The sequence below is a fragment of the Crinia signifera genome, chromosome 2 (assembly GCF_055691185.1).
Source record: "Crinia signifera chromosome 2, ASM5569118v1, whole genome shotgun sequence".
Classification (NCBI taxonomy): Eukaryota; Metazoa; Chordata; class Amphibia; order Anura; family Myobatrachidae; genus Crinia; species Crinia signifera.
The window spans coordinates 285,699,045-285,715,359 of record NC_139218.1 but is presented as its reverse complement, the minus strand read 5'-3'; the positions used below and the strand labels follow the sequence as shown (position 1 = coordinate 285,715,359).

The following is a 16,315-nucleotide window of genomic DNA, read 5'->3' as shown; positions in this document are numbered from 1 at the left end:
TCGACCTTTCTGCATGTCGACCTAATGGTGTTGACCCAATGAATGTCGACCTAAGTGGTGGAGACCTAATGATCCATACCCGGCATGCCACATATTTTAATCAGCATAAGCTGCTTGTGTGTCTTACTTGCATAGCAATGAGAACAGTAACAGACCGGTCCCTCACTCAAACCAAGCATTGCCCACTGTGTGGCGTATTGAAGCAAGATGTACGAGGACACCTCTGTACAAATAACAATCACTAAGTTGTTAAACCCTTTGAGTGCCAAGTGTATTTGTCAAAATTGGTGTGAAAATTTCCAAGCAAATATTTTTATTCATAATAATATAGGAAAAAAATGTTAAAAAAAGGATTATAACAAATGTGAGTGACGCTGGCATTTTTAGCAGATGTTTTGCGCATCTCACACAGATGTTGGTACTCAAAGGGTTAAGTGCTAAATATGTTAAATGATACTGCAGGACACAAACTACTGCTTTGTTTTTTATGTGAGGTGGAACTAATTGTGCACACATAAAATGTTTATTTTAAAAGCAAATGTAAAATGGGAAAGGGTGTTTTATACCCCTTTTGGACTGGTTTACCCAGGATTTTCAACCCAGGTCACTCCCGGGATTTTAGTAACTTTCACACTACACCTCAAATCCGGGAAAAACCCGGGTATACCCCTTTCACACATAAGCCAGGCTTTTCAAGCATTTCAGTGTTTCATCATTAAAATGGGACACGCCCCGGCAGCAAAAAAAAGCAACATCGCATGTTTAAAACGGAAAAACCCGGGTAAACCCATTCAGACATAAGCCGGGTCAATTGCAGGTGCTCAGTATCTGGGAGTGAAATCCCGGGTATACCCTTTCAGACATACACTAGTCCCGGGTTTGGGCGCGTTCATGTGAAAAAACCCGGGATTTTCGCGTATGTCTGAAAGGGGTATGAGTTAAACTCTAATGCTCATTCTTTAGAATAAAGCTGCTCAGTATTTGTGTAGTACATGCAACTGAAGGCAGTTTTATAGCCTGATATTCTCCCAACTCTGTATGTGGCCTTACTGTATGTTGTTTTAAACATTAACACATACAATCCTGTTTTATGCAAACCCTGCAGCACATATCCAAAGGGAAATAAAAAAGTAAGGACATTCTGTATGTGACAGTTTGACACTCCCAATGATGTTCTGTACATTACATTGCTGATAACTTTCATTGCATTGACACATCTATATGACAGTGCTCTACAATATTCTGTATTACTAACGAGTGTTCTTGCAGGTATGAAGATGCCATCAGTAAATATGAAGGAGTTCTGAAAACTGAACCAAATGTTCCTTATTATTCGTCACTTGTCCAGGAACGTAGATGTCACTGTTACTCGAAAGTAAGTGGTGGTCCGTTCTGTATTGTATTAAGGAACTTGTCTAGAATATTAGTATAAGACAGTGGGTATGGAAAGTCTTACCATACCCTGCTTATAATTTTCAGGCTTAGGCATGTCAGTTGGTCATATTAGGATTCTCTGCTAGCTACAAGAGCACCACCATCTTGCCTAAGGTCAGCTGAGCATTTTCAGCCATCCACAGTGTGCTACCGCTGCACATGACGCACACATTGAATCCACTGCTGGAGCTCACTAGCTCCGCTGCTCCTCATCACCTGTATCTTACCATTACAATAAGCCTCCTAAGACTTCTGTTCCCGAGAGCCAGTCTCTGTATTACAGTTTACTGAGTGCTCCCATTGTTACCAATACTCCCCAGTCTGCAGGTAGAAGTGATCATCTGCTGCTGAGGTAATAAATGCTTTCACCAACACCAGTGTGCTGTCTGTATCCTGCAGCCATACCTATGCTTGTTCCAGACTGCATTCAAACTGCCTGCACGCAGTCTTCTCACTACATACCACCTGTGTTCCAGCTGCTACTGACTCTCCAAGTTATTCAGCTGCTAATGAATATGCACATGCAATAGTGTGTTTACAGACTGATCCATCCAGTACTTATTAAACACTTATTGTTATAGGATGTGTAGTGTTGCTACCACAGCCAGGTAGCACAGCAGCCGAAATTCAGCATGATCACAGCACTACATTTTTACAGCGGGGTTTCTGAATTTTCTGTAGTAAGGGCCCGACCATCCCTACAGCCTCCGTTTCCCATTTCTGTTTTCATCCATATGGTTGTACTGTACTACATGACTACTTGCTGCCTACGTCCCCACCTGCACTGCAGCACAGTAAGAAGGTACAGTAGTGCAAGTCAGGGAATTATAGCCTTTGTACGCCAGTGCTTTAACGCATATGACAGTGTGTGCTGGGGTGCCTTGGGTGACTTGCAGGGGTGCCCTGAGTTGAAGGTCCATTATAATAGTCACATTATGGACAAACAGAAGTACATTTTGTCCATTACCACATAACTGATCCTAAGGAGATATAACCAGAAATTATCTAACTTAATATTTGTTTCTGACTTTCTCAATGAGAAACCATTAGCCTATGGGTGCTGCAAAAACATTCTGATGCTTCAGGGTGCCGCGATTCAAAGCCGTTTGGGAACCCCTGACATATGACAAAGCCCAAATGTGTGGTTCTTTGCCAATGATGGAACAGATCCCCAAAATGTTTTTCTATCTGAATATGGAGCATAGCCCCAGCCTCTTCAATGGCACAATTGTTGGTGAACATCGATGGTTGCCTTACTGATGGCCATGCCTACGTCAGTGTGTTACTGGCCATTCCATGGGGACATAATACTTAATACTATTCTAGACCTTACACAAGGACATTTATTAACCTTACCATTTAAAAAAAAAAAAAAAACACCTACAGTTCAAGACATTTGTGTGCATTGTTTTTTATTTTATTTATATTTTTAAGTCTTTTTCTCCTTTTTAGGAACATGAATAATGATACGGACATAGTTTGGTACTTGTTTCATATCTGGGCGCCCATCGCGGGCATCGCGGGTACATCGCATGCCATTATAATGACATGCGATGCGACCGACGCGATTACCGCGATTTTACATAGGGACCAATGTTAAATGTCCCAATTGACCCGCGATGACCACGATTTACCATAGGAAACAATGTAAAATGGATCAATTTCCCCAAATTATCATAGGGAACAATGGGAAATGGGGCAAAAACACCCCTGAACATAGAAATGTCCCCCCAAAAGTAGTTGACGCCACCCCGCCATCAACGTGAACCCGAAGCGTGGCGAGCGCAGCGAGCCCGCGAGGGGCGGCGGTACGTGTCCTCCGACCTTTTCATGCCCTACTATCCACTAGGGCGTGGAGTGAGAATAGAATAGTGTGGCGAGCGCAGCGAGCCACCGAGCCCGAAGCGTGGCGAGCGCACACGGATACCTTCACAGTTGTACGCGTCCCCTCGCGGGCTTCCCAGGTGTCCATGGCGACGCGGACACCTGGGAAGCCCGCGAAGGGACGCGTTTACCTGTGAAGGTATCCGCGTCCCCTCGCAGGGCTCGCTACGCTCGCCACACTATTCTATTCTCACTCCACGCCCTAGTGGATAGTAGGGCATGAAAAGGTCGGAGGACGCGTACCGCCGCCCCTCGCGGGCTCGCTGCGCTCGCCACGCTTCGAGTTCAAGTTGATGGCGGGGTGGCGTCAACTACTTTTGGGGGGACATTTCAATGTTCAGGGGTGTTTTTGGCCCATTTACTATTGTTCCTATGCTGATTTGGGTAAATTGATCCATTTAACATTGTTTCCTATGGTAAATCGTGGTCATCGCGGGTAAATTGAGGCATTTAACATTGTTCTCTATGGGAAAATCGCGGGCATCGCGTCTGGCCCATCGCACCCGATTTTTTTATCGGCCGCGATGGCCCCGATTTTACCCCCGATGCCCGCGATTAAAATCGTGGGCGCCCAGATAGGAAACAAGTACCCATAGTTTAATTTTACCTGCCCTTGTGGCTTACAAGTCCAGTCCTAAAATAAATAATATACTGATGTGTCCTCAAATATGTAGCCTCAATATGCCATGCAGCACCAGATGCCAAGTCTGAGCAAGCCCAGGGTCCCATATAACTCTGCTAACCTTGGGCATCTTTTTGCATAAGAGTCGCAATGCAAAGCCACTGGAAAACATAACAAGAGTATGCTGATTATTGGGATACATGACCCTATCCCATTCATCCCATACACTAGTATATCGAAGTTCCATTTGGGCTTTTTGTCCAAAATAAACATACACTGTATATTCATTTATGGATATTATTTTTTTTATTGTATTCATCTGTTTGTTAAAGAAAATAAGTACAACTATAACGAGCATTAGAGATTTACGATGTTTGTGAAGATACACAAAGCAATACAGTACGTCAATAATTGTCTGAGAAAACAAACTTGTGAACAAGTGGCGCCTGTAATGTTCTATATTAGGGGTAGTGACCACATTTCCGCTACTATATACAACAAAGGAGATGAAAAAGAAAGGGAGAAAGGTGAAAGAAAAGGACCATGGGACGAGATGGATGGATGGATGGTATGGGGGGAATGGAGCAGGTTAAGGGGCAAGTACACATTAAGTCTACAAATGTAAACACATGGCTATGTTACATCATTCCCGAACAGAGGGATGGGGTCTGAAGGTGAAGGAAACTGTCTTTAATGATTGTGTGCAAAGCTAAGAGAGATTACAGTTCAGCCGTCCGATAAACATATACTGGTACATTTATGCTGAAATACTCCATCACACACTCTGTCTTAGCAGTGCTTGCAGAAAGCAGACTTGACCTTAATGCTGTCCCGCATATAATAAATGTATACCACTTTATTCTAGAACCAGCAATCTACTGAAGCCATTAAAGAGTGTACAGAGTTTCTGGAGAGGGAATCTGATAATGTGAATGCTCTGAAGGACCGAGCTGAGGCTTACATACAAGAGGAAATGTATGAAGAAGGTACTTCGCTTTCACTTCTGAACCTTCTGTATAAGGCTGATATGAATACAGAATGGAATTGTTTGTACATGTGATACGTATTGATGTACCTGGGCCACATATACATACTTCTGGTAATCCCTTTATTTGCACAGACTACTTACTGTACCCATACATGTGCCATGTATTCACAGTTACCTAGGTGTAGATTGGAGACAAAGCAATACTTGTAGAGTCTTTTACAAAAGATATTGTTCCCAAGGCAACCATTAATCATCTTTCCAAAACTGTATTATAGAAGACCTTTGTTTCAAGGAGCACATAGACTGAAAGGAGAAAGTCCAATAAGTGCAAAGTAAAGGAATGGTATAGAATAGCCTGCTTGGCTTTATCTGTGTCTAAAAGGATTAGTACTTGAAAACACACACACACACACACACACACACGCACGCACGCACGCACGCACGCACGCACGCACACACACACACACACACACACACACACACACACACACACACACACACACACACACACACACACACACACACACACACACACACACACACACACACACACACACACACACACACACACACTCTGTGTGCCCTTGTGTACAGAACACACAACAGATTTCGCCCAGGTACTGCACCATTCTATAGCTGAGGCTGGTGATGCATGCTAGGCGATGTAACTCCGCAGCCACCGGCTGTCCTTTTTAAAAGCTATATTGACTCTTTAGCCGTTACTATAAATAGAACCTGTTGCTTAATGTAGAGCTGTATCCACATACCCCTATCCTCAAATCATGCCAATTAGGTGAGCTACAGACTGTGGAATATAACATATAAGCATCTTTGCCATCTATGTGTCTTATTTGCATTCCTAATAACAAGTACAAAGCATGGGTCCGCTGAATACAGACACTGGCACTGCATGTTGTTCCTGTCTGCTACGCTGCCACTAATCTGCAAAAAAAGTAATCACGTCATTCTGCCTAGTCTTTATACCAATTCTCTGTGATCGCAGTACTGAGCGAGTGTGCATAGTACACTGTAACTAACGTGTGTGGCTACGATGCAGTGTTAACTGCCTTTCGATGCAGATTTGATCCCGATGCGTGGCCCCGTGGCACTGGGATCGGAAGTAGAAATAGACTTGACAGACAAGTTATTTTGGCTTTGATCTGGAAGACCGAAGGCAGTGTAATACTGCTCTATGCAGCACTCCCTCCCCCCGCGCTCCACCCTCCTGACGGCCATTTATGGCCGCTGGGAGCGAAGCGTCTAAGTTATAGTAAACCTCGCATTTGATGGAAGATATCAAGCACTTGGCCCACCGAGTCTGCCCTAAACACACTTATTTAATCTTTCAGTTGGGCATATATGAAACCTATTGTAGACTGTGGCAGGTTTTCCCATTAAACCAGTGTACATCTCTACTAACAAAGCTCTGAATATGGATTGAAAGACATAGGGGGAAATTTACTATGGGCAACCAATCAGATACTATCTATCATCTAGAAGTTGCTAAATAAATAAGTAGTAGATTCCGATTGGTTTCACCATGTGAAATAGAACTCTCTTTCCCCATAGACTAGTATATAGTTGTGAGCATTACGCGGTACCGGTTAATGTTAACAGCTCCCTAACACAAGCCCTTGTCATTAGCATGTGCTGTGTGGCAGCGCTATGAAAGGGACGTGATGCTTCCATCTGCCACCAGGGACCTGATCCTTGATGTTGTACGAAAAGGTTAAATCACACAGCCTGCTGGATATGCTAATTTGAAAGATGTCGTATTGACATTTGAATTTTAAGCTGATTGATTCTCGTTAGGAAAATTGTGACTGGCTTACTCATGGGGATTTGTGTGCATAATGCCAAATCGTATTTGAGCATAATGGATCTCTATTTGGCTTTCAGCCTTTTTGCTTTTTCCTTTTTTTTTGCATTGCCAGCCATGTATAATACTTTATATGGTGTATTTGCAAAACAAGAATGTAGTGCGGAATGTGTATATTTGTTTATTCAGCCAGCTGATGAGTTCGCGTATTAATATTCTCAGGCAGTATAAGACGTTCCTTATAAATGATTTCCAGTAGCTGTAGATAATCTGAGCGTCCTCTGCGCTGTCAGACAGGAGTTGGTGCATGAGACCTGGCAGAACCCCCCTCAGCCTGTGCTCTACTTTGTGGAATAGGCTATAAATCAGGATAAAACAGGATTTATGTCACCTTCAGATTATTTCCTCAGAAATAACCTCTCAAATTGTGACTTATTACAGAGGTTATCGCAAGATGTTTCTTCTTCCCTGAGACTGGGTACATAGGCTCAGCATTGCTGAATGTGTTATACTTGTGATCTCAGGAGTTATGCTGTTCTATGTATCCTACAGTATATACAATACTTTCTTTACTTTCGCTCATTTCATTAATGGCACTATTTTCTAGCACAGTGGATATGACAATAAATGGAAAGATACATCGCATCACATATGGCCATATCTTAGCATTGCTCCCGGGCCCTAATCGTTACTGCCACTTGCTACCTACTTCACAACTGGTGCACCTATACCAGTCTGCCTATATTGCGTATTGGCAGAGGGTGAGATTGGTGGCTTTCTGGAGTCCATCCATCAGCCTGGGTGGCCTGCATGGCAGTCGTGTAACCTGCAGAGTGACCTCATTGAGGTGTCAGACCCTTCTTTCGTCCACCACTATTGTACAATTGGAGGTTGCTGCATCTGGAATGAATCCCTGGGTAGCGGGAAGATTGTGCCACTGTAAGTCGGTGTTGAGTTCTGGTGGAATGGCTAGGCTGCAGTATAGGCGATTCAGAGAGACCCGGATACTGTGGTGGTGAGACTTCTTGCCTAGCATAGTCTGTCCTTGACTATCTTATGACCTCGGTCTGAGACTTTTTGGAGATTATCTGCTGCAATTCTGTTTTGCTGTTGGCTGCCAACTATGAAGGCTGAGTGCAGCCAGCCCTGCCATCTCTGGAAACCACCTTTCCTACACTTGTTACTGAGCTACCTGATGGGGGTCTTGTAGGAATAATCTAACTCGCATTTCTCCTATAGCTACTACTTTAGCAATGGTTATGTCTGATGTGCTCAGAGCTAGATTATAGGGAGTGGAAATGGTGGTTGCTGACTCTTGGATACTCCAGGTCCTGGCGACTGCTGGCTGTAGTCCCTGTTTACTGCACAGGCCTTGCACTCTCCGCTGAAAGAGTACATTGCGGACACAACCAGCACCAATCACGTTGTACAGAAGACAGATGAACACCAACTTGCTGGTTCCAGAGTGGCTGTTGCTGGAGGTGCAATACCCAGCATGCACTTTCTGCACTGGAGAGGATTGGATGAAAAGTGAAGATGGGGGGGCAACATGGTTGCCCTGGGACCCCCAAAAGCCTTAATCCAGCCCTGTCTGTGCTGCATGTAGTAAAATAATTTTACCTTTTTCTGCATCTAAACCTTTATCTTTTTGAAGGATTGAATTATAATAATATCCTGTATCACGATATGCGGTCCCTGGGTCGACAATGTCTAGGCCGACCACTAATGGTTGACGGTGACTAGGTTGACACCTAAGAATGGTCAACATACCCTAGGTTTACACACCTTTAAGGTCGACATGAACATAGCCAACATGAATAAGGTTGAAGGTTTGGTGTCTGTCGACATGGACACTGTATACGTGTACTGCGTCCTTTCGCATGACTAGCTGCGCTCGGCACACTGTATTCTTACTCTATGACCACTTGGATAGTAATGTATGAAAAACTTTAACATTTTTTTTGAAAAACTAAATACTCCTGATCGACACAAGCTTAAGATGGACATGGTCGATATTAATTTTTCATATTTTTAAAAGGTGGTTTTTCATATTTTACTATCCAAGTGAGGGGACACGGTACACATCTACAGTGTCCATGTCGACATAGACACAAAAAAACTTGAAAAACTTATGTCAGCCTTATTCATGTTGGCTATACCCGTCAACCTAGGGTATGTCGATCATTCTTATGTGTTAACTTAGTCACTGCTGACCATTAGTGGTTGACCTAGACCAGTGGTAGCCAACCCTAGCCCTCGAGAGCTACCAACAGTTCACATTTTTCCAGACAACCTAGCTGCTGCACAGCTGCACTCATTAATCAATGACACATTTTAAAAGATCCACAGATGGAGCTAATTAGCTCACTTGTGATTCTGTGAGGAGACCTGCAAAACATGCACTGTTGGTAGCTCTCGAGGACTGGGGTTGGCTACCCCAGGTCTAGACATGGTCTATAAATGACTGTATGGGACACCAGGTTACGGTATAGATAGTTGTGAAATTTGCCATTATCCCAAACCTCTACATCATATAACCAGCATTCCGCACTGCAGTCAGGCTCCTATGGGTCTTTCCCAGGTGTTAAATGACTGCTAACGGCCTCCATCTCACAGCTGACATGGCCACGGCTGTAATGCTCTTTTCTTCTATTATTTCTTGTACAAATGAACGTGTGAATTCCTGCTGAGCGGTAACTGGACAGGATATTAGTTTGTCAGCAGCAGGTAGGCGAAGTGTTATGTCAGGGAGAGCATCTGCTTATCTACCTGGTGACAAATACACTTCTGTTTTCTTTGCAGTTTATTAAGTCACTGGTTGGTCAGGACTGAAATGTTCAGAAGTATTGTTTGAAGCCTCCCCGGAAAGCTAAAGTTTGACACTGATACATGTTAATGTTACTCCCGTATGTTGAATAAGACTCCGCTCGCTGGAACTGTAGATATTTAGTGGCCTTTCTGTTATTTATTGTTGGCAGGATGGTGGAAGTAATGTTTGCAGATTCATGTATTCATGTCATACTTTAGGACAGCTTTGCTCTAAGCTGTCAAGTGTCTAAGTAATATAAATTGCTTGGCACCTCCTGCTGTCTTGCCGGGAAACGGCACAAAAGACAAATGTAGCACTTGCTGAGAGAGAACATCTGCTTGGAAATCATCTGATGCAAATACTTTGTCTTACTTAAGACACCTTAGACTTGTTCACTTAAAATAGAACTGAGCAACTTGTTTGAAAGATGCTGGGTACATGTCAAACTGAACACCGTACATTGTTGCCTATTAAGGATTTTAATCTTTTTTTTTTTTTTTTTTTTTTTTTTTACCTAACAAATGATTCAGTTTTGTTCCTGGGTGGAGAAAATGCAACTGCAAATAACCTTATTAATTGTCTTCTAAAAAGATGAGGTAGGCCAAAGCGTTGTGCTTTCAGCTACATCTGTTAGAGCGGCAGGGGTGGTGCAGCTGAGTCTTGCATCTCTCAGCTAGAGCCAGTGTCGCTATACTACTGATCTGACAACAGGAGATGTGTATGCACCATGTGTGTATTTAGAATTGTTTTCTGTTCTTTGTTACAGCTATTCGGGATTATGAAACTGCACAGCAACATGGTGACAATGATAAACAGATTAAAGAGGGCCTAGAAAAAGCACAAAGACTCATGAAGCAGTCTCAGAAAAGGGATTACTACAAGATCCTGGGAGTAAAAAGGTAAGTGTCATTTTTCATAATTATTATAAGGGGCATCTAACTTGTTACCTAGTGGGGGTAGCTGTTTGTTTATGAACCAGCAATATTACAGATCCCTACATGAATGTCACTGGGTTCTGGGGCGGTAGTTGAGCGCACTTTGTGTAGGTACATTTACAGTAATTATGACTGATGATCAGGTGGCACTAGTTAATTTGGTCTGATAAGTGGTAACCTTTTTAAAAATGGGAGCATTCCAAGTACAAACATCTAGCAACATATATGTTCTGTCAATTCCGTAGGATGAGGTAATTACTATTGTGTCAGGGAAGAAGCTACACAATTGTCCACTAATGTGGTGAGCTACTGTATGTATCGTTATTTGCCGAGATCTGATCATGCGCAGCCATACCTGTATAGAAGTGAATGCATATGTTGTACTGAAAGATTACATACAGCTCTTTTGCCATGTAAGCTGTTTCACATGTGTTGTCTCACTGCTGCACACAGGAATGCCAAAAAACAGGAAATCGTGAAAGCGTATAGAAAGCTGGCACAGCAGTGGCATCCTGATAACTTCCAAGACGAGGAAGAAAAAAAGCGAGCAGAAAAAAAATTCATCGACATTGCATCTGCTAAAGAAGTCTTAACCGATCCAGGTAACCTTGACTTGCTTTCCTCACTGATGTGTGTGATTATAGGCATGTTAGAACAGCACAGACCGTACTCTGAGAAATGCGCTCAGTGCTCTGTTATTTGCACTGACAGAAGGACAGCCATTGGTAATACATTACTAAATAAGTTTTCTTTCTTAAAACAAATAGCAAATTCCTATGTCCAGGACACCTTAATAGAGCATACACATTCCATGGGGTTCAGTAGGAAATATTGCCTATATTTGGATTTTATACAAAGCTCTAGGTTTAATTCAGTGATTTTCAACCTTTTTACCTTGCGGCGCACTAAATAAGACTTTAAAATTGCCAAGGCACACCATGAGATCCCCACAGTGCAAAACACATTGGCCACCACAGGAAAAAAACAAACCTATTGGCCCCCACATAAAAAACAATCACTGGTCCCCACAGGTAACACAAATAAAATACATTGGCCCTTTACATGAAAAGAAGAGACCAGAAAATAACAGTTGAACTGGTGGTGGCTGTAAACGGGTTTGGGCTTCTCTAGATGTGGAGGCACACTTGAGAACAGCTCAAGGCACACTAGTGTGCCACGGCACACTGGTTGAAAAACACTGGTTTAATTCATATTTTTTAAATTTTTTATTTTTTTTAATTGCGGGAATAACATATAAAAAATACAGATGCAGTAATGCATTGTAAATAAAGGAAAGGTGGGAGTAACTGCTATAGGGGTTGTGTTAAAGCATTCATAGTACAGATGTTTCCTACATATAGCTACAATACACCATGCAGCGCAAGACACCTGGCGTGGTTGAGCCGCCTCCCATGCAGCGCAAGACGCCTGGCGTGGTTGAGCCGCCTCCCATGCAGCGCAAGACGCCTGGCGTGGTTGAGCCGCCTCCCATGCAGCGCAAGACACCTGGCGTGGTTGAGCCGCCTCCCATGCAGCGCAAGACGCCTGGCGTGGTTGAGCCGCCTCCCATGCAGCGCAAGACGCCTGGCGTGGTTGAGCCGCCTCCCATGCAGCGCAAGACGCCTGGCGTGGTTGAGCCGCCTCCCATGCAGCGCAAGACGCCTGGCGTGGTTGAGCCGCCTCCCATGCAGCGCAAGACGCCTGGCGTGGGTGAGCCGCCTCCCATGCAGCGCAAGACGCCTGGCGTGGCTGAGCCGCCTCCCATGCAGCGCAAGACGCCTGGCGTGGCTGAGCCGCCTCCCATGCAGCGCAAGACGCCTGGCGTGGCTGAGCCGCCTCCCATGCAGCGCAAGACGCCTGGCGTGGCTGAGCCGCCTCCCATGCAGCGCAAGACGCCTGGCGTGGCTGAGCCGCCTCCCATGCAGCGCAAGACGCCTGGCGTGGCTGAGCCGCCTCCCATGCAGCACAAGACGCCTGGCTGAGCCGCCTCCCATGCAGCGCAAGACGCCTGCCGTGGCTGAGCCGCCTCCCATGCAGCGCAAGACGCCTGGCGTGGGTGAGTTGCCTCCCATGCATTTGTGCTCAATTTGAACATTTTGTTTTGCTGAAAATGCCTTCTACATAGCAACACAATGTGGCTAGGATCAGGGCTGGATTAAGGGCCTCATGGGCCTGGAGCTGAAAATGTCGAAGGGTCTATTATAGGAAGTGGTTTAGGAGAGGCCAATGCCATGTAGGCATGTAATACCCATATGCTATAAGCCCCAGTGTCGCCCTAAATATAAACTGCATAAATTTGTGTGGAAATCAAAATCCAATTTAATACTTTAATGATTTATGGCCGACCATGTGCCCAGCTGGTGTCAGGTGATACGCATGCTGTCATGATCTGCTCCATTGTTAATCTGGCCATGGCTAGGATGCACAACGCTTGTATATTGTGTGTGATGAGTCTGTATATGGAACAGAACTGTAGAACTGTTCTAGCACATTATGTACAGGTTCAGAGACTCTGTTGCACGCATATATACAAGTGTCTCTCATATATATGGCACTCCAGTTAAAGAATATGGATGAGCATATAAAGTATCCGGTGCAGGGCAGCTTTAACCAACATCTCCAATCTCGTCTCATTGATTGGACTCCAGGTTGGCTGACTCCAATTAGGTCTTGGACAAGTCATTAGCCTAAGGCAAGCATTCCCAACCACGGTCCTCAAGGCACACCAACAGTGCAGGTTTTAGTGATATCCAGGCTTGAGCACAGGTGACTTAATTAGTACCTGAGTGATTTCTGATTAAACCATCTGTGCTGAAGCCTGGATATCACTAAAACCTGCACTGTTGGTGTGCCTTGAGGACCGTGGTTGGGAATGCCTGCCCTAGCGGTTCACATACTTTATTCACCCTGCACTGTGAATGTTTACAGTGTGTCCAATAAAAACATGAGAACATGTAATTGTTTGTGTGGTATTAGTTTAAGCAGACTGTGTTTGACAGTTTATGACCAATTTATGCAGAAATCCAGGTAATTCCAAAGGGTTTATATACTTTTTCTTGCACCTGTATGTGACAAACACACAATTTTCTCATATATTTATGTAATAAAATTGTGAGGCAAGATCTCCTTCACTGTATGGGCAAAGGTGTTGCAGTTTATTTCACCTATTCTAGGTATTCTCCTACTTCTGTGTGTGCTATTCCCTCTGGTCCCATGTAGAATACTTCATACAGATATACAGTGATGAATAAAAAAATCTCTCTGTCTCTAGGTAACTTATTATTTGCTAAATGAAACTACAAAATGTTTTGTAACACCTGCCATAGTTGTTTTATTACTTTGGTGCATTTTAGTACTAGACAGAACAGTCTTTAACCCCCCCCCCCCTTTCCCTCAAACACATGAGCATTGTTGTTTATTTGTTTCCATAGAAAAGAGGAGTCGATTTGATGCAGGTGAGGATCCATTGGACCCTGAGAGCCAGCAAGGAGGAGGAGGAGGGGGGCACTTCCATCGAGGCTGGAACCAGTGGCAAGGATTCAACCCCTTCAGCTCAGGAGGACCATTTAATTTCAAATTCCACTTCAACTAGTGCTTGAAGTGGTGACACCCTTCTGCGCCTTTCTACCAGAGACCATGAAATGTTTTGTTACAGTGCTGTGCAGGAAACATCCTGGGAAATTGGTTGGAATGACTGCTGTGCACGCTTCCAGTCAAGTGCAGTAAACACTTTCAAACAATGACTAGTTTGGATATATTGTAAGGAAAACATTTTTTTGTTCTGAATGTTGGAGACAGACTTGAATTATTGTTCTACCATTGCTCTATTTTTTTTTCCCCGCTTGCGGCAGATGATAGTGTTTCTATGGGAAGAAATCCCAAACTAATGTTCCTCAAGTTCTTATTCTGGAACAATTTGCAAAAAAACTGGAGAGATCCTCTGGCCGCTCTGAGGACCGATCACCGATACCAAATGATGTTGACCTGACAGTATACACCAGTGCCAAGAGTTAATACCTAAGCTGTTCAGAGAAGAAATAGCAACTTAAATTAAAACCTTACAAAACATTTTTGGATCTTTAATTTCATTATTTTAGCACTTGGCAAGCAAACGTGTTTGCAGTCATATAATCCTTCCCATCAGGCAAATGTGTGACCTGTAATCCTTCAGGATGTGCCTGCAGTACAATGCACCCACCCATCCAGCAAAAGCCTAGGAAAGCATGAGCATTTAATTAATATATTGTTTCTCCTTCATCCACTAGGTGTCACAGGAGTTACACTGGGGAATAGAAGGCGACCACAGGGAGCATGGGCACTTTAAATATACATTTGTGTGACCAACTCCTCCCCTTCTACCCCTACCAGGCAGTCTTAGATTGTGCCCGAAAGGGAGCAGGTCACATTTGGCTCACTCCTGGGCTTTTTTGTAATTAGGGCATAAAGCAGCAAGAATTGCCATTGAGGACAGGCAGATAGTTGCTGCTACTATCTGCCTACGACGCAGGAGCCTGCCGGAGGGAGCCGGCTGCTGCCACGGTATGCGCCCGACTCCCTGGCTGACAGAGACCACCATCTCTGGAGATGTAACTGGCACCACTCATACGAGGCGCATGCCCAATCCTCCCCCAGCCCCACCGCCGAGTATTACCCTGCCTCCCTGTTAGAGTGGAGGTCAGGGAACACAAGCGGTGGTGCAGCAGAGGATTTATATTAAATCTGGCACCATTATGGAGACTGAGCCGCAGGGCAGGAGGCAGAGTCACCGCGTCGTGCTCCCAGCAGCCATGGCATTTCCCGGCTTTCCTGCATGTCACGGCAGCCATTTTCTTTGTACCTTGGCACCGCTGAACACGCTGCTGGAGGCTCCTTGTTGCGCTGTAGATCTCATCAAGGACTATGGTTGGGTGATTCCTTGTGACCGTCCTACTGAAAGCTCTACCTGGTCTGTGAGGTACAGTGGGGTTTAGAGCTAGGTGAAGCCAGTTTGGGCTGTGTTTAAAATAGGGTATTATATACCATAGCGCTGTTTAGGCTCTGTGACAGCTCTTTTCTTTCGCAGTCTCTCCTTTCCAGTACTTCTGACTGGCAAACCTATACCTACTCTCTGTCTAAGGGGGGTATTGACTCTGTCCCATTCTCGGTCAGCTCGACTGAGAACATTCAGGCGGGATTCAATATCTTTTGAGCTCTCAGCAGCTCAAAAAGATAGAAAGATTTCCAGAAACCAGCAGGCCTCTTTAGCTTCTGCTGTAGAAGGCTTAACAAAAGCTCTGGCCCCAGGGCCAGCAGAGGGCGCTGCTGCATCCTCTTCAAAAGCATTAAACCCCCCCCCTCTTGTACAAAGAAATAGGTTGCTTCCACAGTCTGTGGACTTAGGTGAATATGATGATATATCTTGAGGAGGGTGAATTTGCTCCCCCAGAGGATGAGGAGGATGTTTTAGCGTTTGATACGCAAGAAACTGAACAAGCCTCTCAGGGCTTGAAAGATTTAATTGAGATGGTAAAGATTGCTTATAATGTTATTGAGGAAACTGAGATTCCTGTCCATCCTTCTCTTTTTGGTAAGAAGCAAAAAGCAATCTTCCACTTTTCCTCCAGCTGAGGAACTGGATGGCCATGTGCTGCAGGCCTGGTGTCATCCAGACACAAAATTTCAGGTACCTTGCAGGTTTTTGTCTAATTACCCCCTTCAACCTGGGTGAATAAGGCTATGAGGGTATGGGCCTCACAGATTTCATCAGAAATGCATGAGAGTTCTGACCCCGCCTCTATTCAGCTTGCTGAACAGATCCAGGAGGCTTCTACATTTTTAATGGAAG

General features: G+C 44.4%; 1 protein-coding gene across 1 annotated transcript in view; it reads left to right on the top strand.

The window, feature by feature from the left end:
* Positions 1–14,559, top strand: part of DNAJC3 (DnaJ heat shock protein family (Hsp40) member C3) — a 51,658-nt gene extending 37,099 nt beyond the window's left edge. Inside the window, exons 8-12 of the mRNA XM_083168785.1 lie at positions 1,270–1,375; positions 4,806–4,926; positions 10,323–10,455; positions 10,945–11,093; positions 13,923–14,559. Coding sequence (XP_083024911.1) covers positions 1,270–1,375; positions 4,806–4,926; positions 10,323–10,455; positions 10,945–11,093; positions 13,923–14,083 — 670 coding nt within the window. The 3' untranslated portion in view covers positions 14,084–14,559. The remainder of the gene's footprint in view (positions 1–1,269; positions 1,376–4,805; positions 4,927–10,322; positions 10,456–10,944; positions 11,094–13,922) is intronic.
* The last annotated feature ends 1,756 nt before the right edge of the window (positions 14,560–16,315 follow it).